Below are 15,000 nucleotides of genomic sequence, written 5' to 3' on the forward strand. Positions count from 1 at the left end.
AAAGTAACTGAAAAATCAACCAGAAACTCACGATAAAGACACACACGAGCAACCTTTAAGTACTTAGGGCTTCTATAGGTGTTAATCCAGTCCTGCTTGCAACTATATTTTTGGAGTACTTTTTCTCTTCACTAATTTCGTCAACTAGTTAATGAAAGTTTTTCACTTTATCTTTGGAATTCCATTGAGTATTTCAAAGAATCTGCTTTATAGATATTCTTCCTGTTAATTGCACTTGTGCATCTGCTACATACTAAATATGTCTCTGTCAGCTTGTCTTTGTTTTTTTCAATTTTTTTAATTTGTTTTGCAAAGTGATGCAACTAAATTGGTATATTTTGGAAAACAATCATAACTGATTAAAGAAAAAACAAAACAAAAAAAACCCAAAAGGAGGGGGCTTAAAAACAAAAAAAAAAGATGTCATCAGCTTGCATGCTTGCTACTTTTGAGATTTAACAACAGCAAAATGAATAAATAAATATAATAAATTACTAAATAGATAAAATTTTAAAAATTGGTTGTAAACTAAGAAGCCAAACCAGTAAAAAAAAACAAAAAAAAAACTGTGTGTTCATGGAAAAAGCTACAAATAAATATAGCAAAAACATAGGGGGACAGGTGTGGCTGTGTGGTAAGAAGTTCGTTTCCCAGTCCTGTGGTTCTGGGTTCAGTTCCACTGAATGGCACCTTGGGCGAGTATCTTCTATTATAGCCTGATGTCTTGAGCAAGTGTCTTTTACTATATACTCTGTGTCTGTGTGTGTGTGTGTTGGTGTTGTTATGTCTTTGTGCCTTTGAGTCCCCTCCCCCCGCCATCATTGCTTAGGGATTAATTAGATATAAATATATATATATATTTCTACCCTCTTGGAGTGGTTGGCATTAGGAAGGGTATCCAGCTGTAGAAACTCTGCCAGATCAAGATTGGGGCCTGGTGCAGCCATCTGGTTCACTAGTCCTCAGTCAAATCGTCCAACCCATGCTAGCATGGAAAGCGGACGTTAAACGATGATGATGATGATTTCAAAATGTAACCACGTGTGTATCGTTGGCGATTTTCTTCCTCCTTCTTCCTTTCCTTTGGACTTTCCTCTATTTCTGAAGAAGAGCTTAGCTCGAAATGTAAAATCCTCTTTCTTTCCTTTCCTGAGTATTTGTACCATGTCCTTGCATCATTGTTTTTTCTTGTTTGATCTTCTTCGTTTGGATTCACTGAGCCTGGCAGAAACGTTAGCACGCCGGGCGAAATGCGTAGCCGTATTTCGTCTGCCTGTTACGTTCTGAGTTCAAATTCCACCGAGGTCGACTTTGCCTGTCATCCTTTCGGGGTCGATAAATTAAGTACCTATTTCTTTATTACCCACAAGGGGCTAAACATAGAGGGGACAAACAAGGACAGACAAAGGCAATAAGTTAATTACATCGATCCCAGTGCGTGACTGGTACTTTATTTATTGACCCCGAAAGGATGAAAGGCAAAGTTGACCTCAGCGGAATTTGAACTCAGAATGTAATGGTAGACGAAATACTGCTAAGCATTTCGCCCAGCATGCAAACGTTTCTGCCAGCTCACAACCTACATTAAGTACCAGTTACGCACTGGAGTCGATGTAATCAACTTAATCCGTTTATCTGTCCTTGTTTGTACCCTCTGTATTTAGCCCCTTGTGGGTAGTAAAGAAATATATCTATCTATCTATATGTGTGTGTATGTGTGATATGATGATTGCTTATATATATTTATGATATGATGATAGCTGTCCCATCAACACGCATGCCATGCCTCATCACACAGCACAATCCCTCGGTTGATGATCCCTCAGACCCCTTTTAACACCAGCTGCTGATTGACCGGGTTTAAATCACAAGTAACAAATATTATTCAAGTTTCTGCTACATCCTTCTCCAAGCAAATCCACTCACAGGGCTTTGGTCAACCCGAGGCTATAGTAAAAAAAAGACGCTTGCCCAAGGTGCCATGCAGTGGGACCGAACTCGAAACCGTGTGGTTGGGAAGCAAGTTTCTTAACCACAAAACCATGCCACAAGCCATAATACTCATCTCAGCTATTTGTTATACAGCTGTAACATTTAGTATCGCTTTTACTATCTGTTGGTGTTGGACATCTGGTGGCGGCAGTGGTGGTGGTCGTAGTAGGAGTAGTAGTAGTGGTTATAGTCAGTGAGCAAATCATTCTGTTAGAACGGCGCTGTTTAATATGAAGGCTTTGGTGGATGGCTTATATCATCGTCGTTATTGTTATTATTATTATACCTGCTGTTGTTATTATAATTTTTATAATTTTTCATTATTATTATTATATAACCTTTCATTATTTATTTTATGTACTGTTGATGTTATTCTCCTGTATATATATACATCTAATTTTGCTTCCTTTCATTCCAAAGACTCATCACTTTTCCTTTTTGTCTCTTTATGTTGTTATTATTATTACCATTATTATTATTATTATTAACATTAATATTAATAGAGTTTTTATTATTAACATTATTACTGTTATTATTATCATTATTATTATTATTATTATTATTATTATTCTCTTTGGCATTTTTCTGAGGCAGCAATATGGAGAATGTTTGAAGTAAAAAAAATCTTATATAAATAGATAGATTTTTTAATACATACGTATACATATACAGAGTTACAAGAAGTTTTATATATATATATATATATATATATATATATATATATATATATATATACGTGTATACATATATATGTATATATATATTATATATATTATATATAATATATCTATACTCACAGACATACACATAAATAAACATATTTATGTATAAATAAATATGTAAACATACATATGCATTTGTCTGTCTATGTATGTATGTATGTATGTATGTATCTATCTATCTTTCCTTATACACAAACACACACACACACATATATATATATATATACAATAATATATACATATATAGATATATATATGTATATATATGTATACACACACACATATATATGCATGTGTATATATATTTACATATACACATGCATTCACATACATAAAGATATACACATACATACATACATACATATATAAACATCCACACACACACACACACTGGGTTTCACTTTGTTATGTGTGTCTTTGTTTTCATAAAGTTACCCATTTCTGGTGTATATAAAAATATTCTGTCCAACTGAGATGATGTCTGCAACAACCAAATACAAATACGAGGCACACAAAAAAACAACATCAACATCATCATCATCATCAGCAACAACAACATCACCAAAACCAAATACAACAACAAAGCAACAAAATAAACATACATTCCGACTCGTGGAATTTATTCGGCCTACTACATCTTCATTTAATCTAAGTATATTCCTGTATATAGCTGCCTGTCATCACTACCACTCCAGCCAGCATCTACATGACCACCACCACTGCCACTAACGCTTCTGTCATCACCACCACCATCTCTACTACCACTATCACCACTACAACTACCACCACCTCCATCACCAACATCATGACCACTAACACAGCTCCTACAACTACCTCCAACGCCACACTTTTACTGTCACCACCACCACTACCACCACCTCTACTGCTACTATCACCACCGCCACTACAACTACCGCCATAACCAACTCCATCACCACCATCATCATCATCACCACCACCACCACTACAACTACCACGAACACTGTTACCATCATCACCACCACCACTACTGTCACTACCACCACCAACCCAACTACCACCAACACCGCTACCATCACGATCATCACCACCACCACCATCACCACCTCCACCATCACAAGATCATCTCAAGGTTTAAGCAGTTTTCCTTTTTATTCTTTTCTTTTACTTATCTCGGTCACTGGAGCATGACCATGCTGGGGCACCACTTTGATGGGATTGGTCAAGCAAATCAATCTCAGTACTTGATTTAAGTCTTGTCCTTAGTCCATTGGTATCTTTTGCTAAGCACATAAGCTATGGGGATGCAAACAAACCAACACAGATTGTTAAGGGGAGGGGGTTGATGGTGGCAGAGTAGAGAGAACAAGCATTCTCTCTCACACACACACACACACATACATATATATAGGTGCAGACATGGCTGTGTGGTAAGAAGCTTGCTTCCCAACCACATGATTCAGGGGTTCATTCCCACTGTGTGGCACCTTGGATAAGTGTTTTCTATAGTGTCAGGCTGACCAAAGCCTTGTGAGTGTATTCGGTAGATGGAAACTGAAAGAATCCCATTGTGTATATATATATATGTATATATGTGTATGTATATATATATATATATATATATATATATATATATATATATGTATGTGTATGTATATATATATATATATATATATGTGTCTGTGAGTGTGTTTTATGTCTGTTTGCCACCCTCCACTATTGCTTGATGATCGATGTTAGTGTGTTAAAGTCCCCCATAACCTAGTGGTTCGGCAAAAGAGACTGATAGAATAGGTACTAGGCTTAGAAAGAATAAATCATCCTGGGGTTGATTTCTTCGACTACAAACCCTTTAAGGCGGTGCTACACCATGGTTGCAGTCAAATGACTGAAACAAGTAAAAGAAGAAAAGAATGTGTAGATATACAAATACAAATACAACAGGCTTCGACATAGTTTCTTTCCACCAAAGTCACTCACATGACAGTGGTCAGCCAAGGGCTATCACAAAAGACATTTGTCCCAAATGGAACCGAAGACAATGGGACTGAAGAGAAATCAGGTGATTGTGAACCCCTTTTTTCCCTAGGATATTGAATATTAGATTTTGAAGGGCTTCTATTTAGTTCCCAGTCCTTTGGACAATGCACCCACTGATATCTTTCCTCGTATAGGCCCTGTCCAGATCATACATATTTCTACTATTATGTACCAGAAGCTGGCTTTTATTGCTAATTCTTTTACTATACAGACTTGTGTCATAACCTCCAAATAATTCATACATTTGTTGAGCACTTTTGGTGAACAATACCTTGCTAAGACTATCAAATATTCTGTAGATCACTAGCCACTACACATGCCTTATTTTCTCCTTGTTTCTTTCTGTGTTCCTTTCTGTGGAAGAGCGTAGGCTCGAAACGTTAAAAACTTTTTCACTTCCTGAGCATTAAACTAATACACCACCTGTCTTCATCTTTTGTTTTGTATGTGAATTCTCGTGACCTGTTCGCTGAAAAAGCTTCGTGCTGCAAGACGAAGCTTTGTCAGTGAACAGGTCGCGGTCTCAAAGCGACGAAAATATTTTGACAATTTAAATGTTGAAGTGAATCTAACGGTTTTGTGTGTTTCTTAAATGGCTCATAAACACCTTTCACGCTGCAATTGTTTATATATATATATATACATGTGTGTGTGTGTGTGTGTACGCATAAATACATACATACACACACACACACAATATATATATATATATACAGGACTTACAGAAATTCAAGGATATAATAAATTGATCCTCCTGTATTTTCTTTTACACAAAGCCAGGAACCTTTTCAGCGCCCCCTCATATATATATATAGGCTTAGGAGTGGCTATATGGTTCAGGTTCAGTCCCACGTGGATGGAGGCTGAGGGAGGCCCGTCATATGTATGTATATATATATATGTGTGTGTGTATGTTTGTGTGTCTGTGTTTGTCCCCCCGACATCGCTTGACAACCGATGCTTGTGTGTTTACGTCCCCGTAATTTAGCAGTTTAGCAAAAGAGACCGATAGAATAAGTACTAGGCTTCTAAAGAATAAGTCGTGGGGTCAATTTGCTCGACTAAAGGCAGTGCTCCAGCATGACCAGTCAAATGACTGAAAAAGTAAAAGAGTATATATATATGCGTGTGTGTGAGTATGTATGTATGTATGTATATATATATATATATATATATATATATATATATAATATATATATGTTAGGGCAGCGGATTCACGGCCATAGGATCACGGTTTCGATTCCCAGACCAGGCGTTGTGAGTGTTTATTGAGTGAAAACACCTAAAAGATCCACGAGGCTCCGGCAGGGGGTGGCGATCCCTGCTGTACTCTTTCACCACTCTTTCTCCCACTCTTTCTTCTGTTGGCCTATTCGCTTAGCCAGCGGGGTGGCGTCATTCGAAGGCTAAAACAATGCGAACGCATTGTGACCATCGATGTGTAACAACATCTGATGGTCTGGTCAGTCACATGATCACGGTCACGTGACATGATATATATATATATATATATATTCACACACACATGTATATATATATGCATATCTATGTGCATATATATATATATATATAATACTTAAGCCCTTTTATATAATGTAATAATTTGAATTCGCCTTAAATGGTCCCTTTGCATACTGAATACTTGGTGAAATTGATTAATAATTAATTAATTTTACCCTCAATTGTTGAAATTATAATTCATCTCTCTCTATTTAATGCCTCGGATTTTACCGAAAAAAGCATAGTGTTTACTGATTTTAACCCACGCTGGTGGAAAGGGGAGAGCAGAAATTCTTCGCTTGCATATTTGAGTTTGCTGGCACTGTTAGTTTCGAGCAGATCTTCAGAAGCGATAAGAAGCAAAAGGGTATGCTCCCACTTTCAGTGTTTTCAAATCCAAACCAAGGAGTTCTGAGCTGATGATAGAAATGTCGAGTTGACTAATCTTGAAATGTACGTTCTCAAATAACCTTTGCATTTGATTTTTAATGTCTTTACCCCCATACTTTCGTGAGTTGAATTGAGCAAACACTATATGAGAGAGGTTTTCTTTAAGTATTAGAAATAGTTTTAAAAAAGTTTTTTTTGGCTACTATTTCTAATGAGTTCAGTATGCGGCAAAGTAATTTATTTTACTAAGCCCTTATATATTAATGTAATAATTTGAATTCGCCTTAAATGTCCCTTTGCATACTGAATACTTGGTGAAATTGATTAATAATTAATTAATTTACCCTCAATTGTTGAAATATATATATATATATATATCTAGATGCATAATTATGTGCATGTGTTTTTCTTCAGATCATTGTTCTTAGAGTTTGGTTACCTGCAAAACAGCTTCCAGAGACCATGTCTGTTTTCTGTATTCTGCATTATGTATAGAAATGTAGATACAGAGATACACACATTCACTAACACAAGCACAGAACTAGACATATATCTTTGTCTTTATGTATATACATATATATATATATATATGTATATATTCTGTTACACCATAAAAACCTGTAAATCTCACAGGTAATGTCAGGCCCATATATAAAACCACACATAGCTTCTAAGAGACAACTGTAATATACATTATATTTTATTTCCATAGCAAATATAAACCGTTGTCTATTTTATAGCTTTCATACTCAATGCCATACATATATACATGCACGTGGTGTATGTGTGTGTATGTGTGTGTACATAGTCACATGCACCAATGCAGACTTCATTTCCATGTCTGTGTATATGGAGAATATATAAACACCTAATATATTCTATTGTGCCATAAATCTTGGAGCCTTACAACTCTATTTCATTATGTATATTTAAATATATTCCTATGAGCATCACTTTTACAGTGCACATATGCACATCATTTCATACATACATACATATATATATATATACACACATATATATATATATGTATGCATATATATATATATATATATATATATTGCATGTATGCATGCATATATATATGTATGTACGCATATATATATATATATATGTATGTATATGTGTATATATATGTGTATGTATGCATATGTGTATATATATATATATGTATGTATACATACATATATATGTATATCTCTCTCTATATATACATACATATATATATATGTAGATATGCATATTCATCCGTCCATCCACATATGTATATATGTACATATATATGTATATATAGATATATATGCATATGTATATATTGTGTGTATGTATTGTTTTTGTATTTGACTGGCAGCATTGTGTTGTAATAACATTCATAGACATCCATATCTGTGGCTCACAAATGAATATGTGTATATATGTATATGTATATATATGTATATATTTATATTTATTATGTATCTGTAGGACTTACATCCTAATGGCCGGCAGACTACAGAATATTTCACCTACTCATACATATATACATATGTGTGTGTGTGTGTGTGTAGATAGATAAATTGATAGATGTGTATGTGTGTGTGTGTGTGTGTAAGAGAAAAAGAGTTGGGTGTAGTCCATTTGTGGCAATATAATGAAGCGTAAAGGCGGTGAACTGGCAGAAATGTTCGCATGCTGGGCAAAATGCTTAGTGGTATTTCGTCTGTCTTTTACATTCTGAGTTCAAATTCTGCCGAGGTCGAGTTTGCTTTCATCCTTTTGGGATCAGTAAATTAAGTACCACTTTTGTACTGGGTTCAATCTAATTGACTAGCCCCCTTCCTCAAAGATATCGGGCCTTGTGCCTAGAGTATAAAAGAATATAATGAGGCTTAGACAAATGGTAGTCAGAGGGACTGCTACTGTGATCAGGGTGTATATGCATCATATACTACTTACTTGTACTTGTGGCGACATTCACCCTGGGTGGGCTGAGTCGGCTTCTTCCTTGGAAGAAGTTTCATGGGAATATGTGGATTCAACAAGCGATCTCCGACAATCCCGCATGTAGAGACATCCTGTTTGCTGCAGATTGTCTGCAGACGCAGGGACAGAACAACCGAGGAGCTGCCGGTTGCCGAAACAGACACTTCGAGGATTTTCACCAGAGCCCCGTCTGCCAGGTTGTGGCCCTAATACCATTCGGTGTCAGACCAATCCACCTTCGGTGGCCCTACCAGGAACCGAAGTTCCCGACGGCATAGCTCTGACACTACCCGTTGCCAGCATCCCCACTGCCAGATCATTGAAAAGACCATTCCAATGAGGCCCACTTCCAGAGCTCTTTGATAACGGATAACAGTGACTGTTATCTCACCTTGAGTTTTCAGTGGATGTGTTGGGTAACATCATGGTAATTTTGTTAATATATACATATAGGCACAGTTGTGACTGTGGGTGTGGATTTAGACACATCATTATCATCAACATCATCGTTTAACGTCTATCTAGCATGGGTTAGATGGTTCAACCGGGATCTGGTAAGCCAGGAGGCTGCACCAGGCTCCACACATGAGTGGCAAAAAGTTTAGATGTGGTTGTACAGTGAGAAGCTTGCTTCTCAATCGTATGGTTTGGAGTTCAGTCCCACTGCATGACTCCTTGGTCAAGTGTCTTCTGTTACTACTTTGGGTCAACAAAAGCCTTGCGAGTGGATTCAGGAGACAAAAGCCGAAAAATGTCTGTTGTATGTATATCTATATGTGTGTCTATGTGTGGCTGTGTGCGTGCATGCATGCACGCGTGTGTGTGTGTTACTGTCTCCTTGTTTTGACTTCACATGATTGTCATAAATGCGTGTCACCATCATGCATGCAGGGTACTTCATTTCCAATGTTCAATTAAAGTCTCTCTGGTCATGAGGAAATATAACCTTGCTTGGAAACAGGTGAAGGTTTGTATCAGGTAGGATATCCATTTGTAGAAAATCTGCTTCAGCAGTTATTTTTGTAGGCCTCATTGTATCTTTCTTTGTTTTGTTCTGTCTTCCACTAATCCCTTTTAACAGGAGGGGAAATTGAACAATTTAACGTCCTGATGAAGGAAGCCAGTATTACAATAATGTCTCTATGCTTCCATCTACTGGTTGCATAGTCATGTCGTTTTGCACAATCCATTTGCTAATTATAAACATTAAAACTATTATGTAATTCTGAGCCTCTAGAAACAGCTGTTGAGTTCAAAAACTATGCATTCCCACCTTAGTTTCCTATATTTTTTTATACTCCATGCAAAAATAAATTTATGTGTCAATATATATATAAATATTTATATGCTTGTACATATATATTTGCCTCCTGAATATATTTAGCTTTGTATCTATACATATCCCTATACGTGTATATGTATGTATGTATAATTATATATATATCAAGCCTAATCATGTTTACCTGCATCACTATCTTTATATCAGCTTACCTGGATTCCTCTTATAGCAACTTTTTACCTCATGGACCAAGTCCTTCATAAAAACTTTGGAGTTTAGGTGTTAAATCATATGAGCATTAGTAACGTTTTCTGTATTAAACATCTCTATATTTCACCTACTGACTGCATATATATATATATATATATATTATATTATATACATGCATGTATGTATGTATGAATGTATAACAAAACTCTCCAGAACGTTACAGAATTGCAGATGTATATTCAGTGATATATCATTCTTGCTGTGAGATACCATTTGTTAGGTGATACCTGTGAATGAGCTTTGTGAGGCAAACTACAAGTTTTATACCATATTAAATATACATACATACACCACACACACAAACATACACAGATGGACAGATAGATAAATACACACACATACAGATAGACAGACAGAGAGACATATATATATATATATATATATATATATATATATATATATGTCTCTCTCTCTCTCTCTCTCTCTCTCTCTATATATATCTATATATATATATATATATATATATATATGTCTCTCTCTCTGTCTGTTTGTATGTGTGTGTATTTATCTATCTGTCCATCTGTGTATGTTTGTGTGTGTGTTTGTGGTGTATGTATGTATATTTAATATGGTATAAAACTTGTAGTTTGCCTTACAAAGCTCATTCTGTGTGTGTGTGTGTATATATGTCTGTCTGTCTGTCTATATGTATGTGTGTGCATTTATCTGTCCATCTGTGTATGTTTGTGTGTGGTGTATGTATATTTAATATGGTATAAAACTGGAGTAAGCACATAAATGTGAAACAAGGTGGTAAAAAGAGTACTCAAATACCAGAGGTAGAGTAATATGCTTTATTTAAAAGTAGCAGAAATATAACAAAAGCTGTTACTCAGAGTTTCATGTTCCCGTTCATCAGACAGTTATATATATATATATATATACAAAGAGAGAGAGATGATAAGTGAAGACTGGAGATGCTGCCATACTTTATTCCATCGTTTACAATTGTTTCACTAATGTGTGGATGACAAATTGAAACGATCTGCAAGAAGACATTGATGAGGACCATGACATCATTGTGCTAATTATATAATGCAAGTTACATAATGTTCGGCGAAGTTTCGCTTGTCGTAGCACACGTTTCTGTCGATTTCTTCCGTCGATTTCCGTAAAAAATGTAAACACTGAATCGGCCATACATACATACATACATACACACATACATACACACACATACATACACACACATACATACACACACACACATACACACACACACATACATAGATACATACACACACATACATGCAGACATACATATACACATACACCGAGTAAAAAATTTCAGTTATCTCTCTCTTTCACACATTACTCTCTCTGTCTCTTCGCACACACTAACAGAAGCACTTCACTTACACAACATACTGTCTGTCTCCCACACCCCATCAAACACACACACGGGGACTTCAAAGAGAAATTTCCTCGTCATAAAATCGCTTCCTCTTAGTCTCTTTCGCTCTCATTACTTATGTAAAAAAATAAAAGTTTTTTACGGAAATCGACGGAAACTTGTGCTACGACAAGCGAAACATCGCCTAATGTTCTCCTCATGGCCCCCCCTCTTTGCAGCTCCTGCTGATTATTCTCTCCATGCCCCACTAAATGTGAGTAAGCATGCAGTTCCTCTGCAAGAAATTACTCTACACCCACCTCCTACTTTTCTCATACTCTAATCCAGGGGTCCACAACCATTTTTTGCCTATGGACCCCTTTAATTCCTATTTTATTCAGATGGGCCCTCATAGCGATTTGATGTTTAAAAAATGCTATTTTATTTTTATAATTAAATATTAATAGGAATTTTAATTAAAAAACATTGTGAAAATATTTTCTTTAGTGTAGAAGTATAAACAATATTGATCTGATGTACAGTCCTTTCATGGCCCCTGAAAAATTACCGTGGACTCTGAATTTACTATATTGCATCGGTGAACCACCAGGGTCCGTATGAACCCTGCTGAGAACCCCTGCTCTAGTCTGTCATCCTCCTAGCAAAACGAAAAATGATCCCTCCCCTCACCAGCACCGTTACCATCAATCTGGATTAGTCATTTTGCAAGCTGCATGGGGAGCTCACTAGTGCTGGGGCCATGTAAAAAACACTCAGTCTATGCTGTAAAGTGGTTGGTATTGGGAAAGGCATGATGCTGTAGCAATCATGCTGAAGCAGACACTAGAGCCTGATGCAATCCTTGGACCCATCAGATTCTGTCAAACAATCCAAGGATGCCAGCGTGGAAAGGGGATGCTGAGGGTGATGATGATGATGAGGAGGAGGAATTTATAACGTAGGGGTTTATGAATAATTAAGGGCAAAATTTAGAGTAGATTGTCAACTTTTGATATATTTATGCATGCATAAGCATATACATAAAGGTACGTGGCCTAGTGTTTAGGTTGCTGCTCTCATGATTGCCAGATTGTAGGTTCTATTCCCTGTCTGGGTGGTGTGTTGCATTCTTGAGCAAAACACTTCATTTCACGTGGCTCCAATCCTCTTTCGATCGGTGGGGGTGGGTGGAATGTTGGTCTGGTCATCCAGCCCGCAGGGTGGCATCATTTGAAAGCTAGAACATTGCAAAAGCACATTGTGACCAGTGGTGTGTAACAACATCTAATAGCCTGGTTGGTCAAGTGATCACATGATATGTATATACACAAACACACATCAATGCAAAAATGCACACACACACACACTCTTTCTCTCTCGCTCTCTCTACCCCCCCCCTCTCTCATGAAATACAAGCTCACTTCAGTTTTTATCACGTCTCATTTCAGATGGGTTCACTTGTTTTTTAATATGTTAGTACAAGTTTTGGTTGGTATACCTCTGGAAATGGTGCATGGATCCTTTCGTATTGGTGCTGTTTACTTAGCAGGAGTTCTAGCAGGTGAGTAATCCAGTTTCAATTCTATCTTCCATACAATGGCAGGTTCCAATGCATCTTCTTTGAATACTTCTGGATTCAAAATATTTTATACAATTCTGTTTAGAATAAAATATTTTGAATGACACAACAATGCACTATAATACAAACAAAGGCGCAGGAGTGGCTGTGTGGTAAGTAGCTTGCTAACCAACCACATGGTTCCGGGTTCAGTCCCACTGCGTGGCATCTTGGGCAAGTGTCTTCTGCTATAGCCCCGGGCCGACCAATGCCTTGTGAGTGGATTTGGTAGACGGAAACTGAAAGAAGCCTGTCGAATATATGTATATATATATATATATATATATATATATATATATATGTATGTGTGTGTTTGTCTGTCTGTGTTTGTCCCCCTAGCGTTGCTTGACAACCGATGCTGGTGTGTTTACGTCCCCGTCACTTAGCGGTTCGGCAAAAGAGACCGATAGAATAAGTACTGGGCTTACAAAAAGAATAAGTCCCGGGGTCGATTTGCTCGACTAAAGGTGGTGCTCCAGCATGGCCACAGTCAAATGACTGAAACAAGTAAAAGAAAAAGAAAGAATAAAAGAAAGAAAGGACTATGAATAATTGTTGTAATTTAGTCATCCCTAGTCTGATATGATATTTCAGAATAAAATCATAATAATATTATTATTAATATAAGGGACGTTAGCCATCCGAATGTGGCTAGGGACAGGGCAGGGCGGTGGGGGTGTTACTGATGCATTTAGCCCCAGGCGATCATCAACGTCACCAGGAGGGCTGACGCCATCACGGCGTCCTCTAGCCTGCAAAGGGAGATCATTCCCCGAAGAAGCGGATGCCACATACGGACCCAGGTTTCAAGGTGTTTGCCTATTATCAACGTATGGCAGGCACCGCCCCTCGACGAACGACTCTCTGTGCAGGCTATCTATATAAAGATTTTCACAGTAAATACATTTACTGATGTAGAAAATCTGTTCGACAGCAATAATAATTCTCTAAACGAGATATAGACAGTAACTGCTCCATAACATAAGGGACGTTAGCCATCCGAATGTGGCTAGGGACAGGGTAGGGCGGTGGGGAATAATGATAAATCTCAGAGCGAGTTATAAACAGTAGCAGCAACACATCGTGACGTATATTTGCCATTTGAATATGGCTAACCCCTAAGATCGACAACTATGATTGTCACATGCCGATGACGGGTCAATACCCTGAAACTCGAGTCCGTGTGTATCATAAGTTGAAGACGGGACGGATGGCTTCCCTTTGCAAATACTGATAGGGCACAGAAAGTGTGTCTATAGCCAGCTGGAGGAGGTGTCCTCCTGGGGCTACAAACTACAGTAGCATCCACCCTTGGGGGTTAGCTATATTCAAATGGCAAATATACGTCACTATATTATTATTATTATTATTATTATTATTATAATCCTTTCTACTATAGGCACAAGGCCTGACATTTGTGGGGAAGTGGTTAGTTGATTACATCAATCCCAGCGTGTAATTGGTATTTATTTCATTGACCCCCCAAAAGGATGTAAAGCTAAGTCAACCTTGGTGGAATTTAAACTCAGATCGTAAAGACGGCCAAAATAATAGCAATAATAGTGGTGATGATGATGATGATGGCCATGATAACAATGATAATGATAACAATAACGCTAACTGTATAATGATGTAAACAACAACATTAATAACAATAACAATAACAACAATAATAATAACGATGATAATAATAATAATAATGATAATAATAATAATAATAATAATAATAATAATGATAATAATAATGATAATGATAATAATGATAATAATAATAATAATGATAATAATAATAATGATAATAATAATGATAATGATAATAATGATAATAATAATAATAATGATAATAATAATAATGATAATAATAATAATAATGATGTTTAAAGTGGTCCCCACTTAAAAAGACAAAGAGCAGTCA

The 15,000-nt window shown here is 36.7% G+C and overlaps 1 protein-coding gene across 1 annotated transcript in view; it reads left to right on the top strand.

Moving 5' to 3' along the window:
- LOC115222753 (rhomboid-related protein 3-like) overlaps positions 1–15,000 on the top strand; it is a 425,612-nt gene that overhangs the window by 389,567 nt on the left and 21,045 nt on the right. Inside the window, exon 9 of the mRNA XM_036511760.1 lies at positions 12,916–13,028. Coding sequence (XP_036367653.1) covers positions 12,916–13,028 — 113 coding nt within the window. The remainder of the gene's footprint in view (positions 1–12,915; positions 13,029–15,000) is intronic.

The sequence above is a fragment of the Octopus sinensis genome, linkage group LG21, assembly GCF_006345805.1.
Source record: "Octopus sinensis linkage group LG21, ASM634580v1, whole genome shotgun sequence".
Lineage (NCBI taxonomy): Eukaryota > Metazoa > Mollusca > Cephalopoda > Octopoda > Octopodidae > Octopus > Octopus sinensis.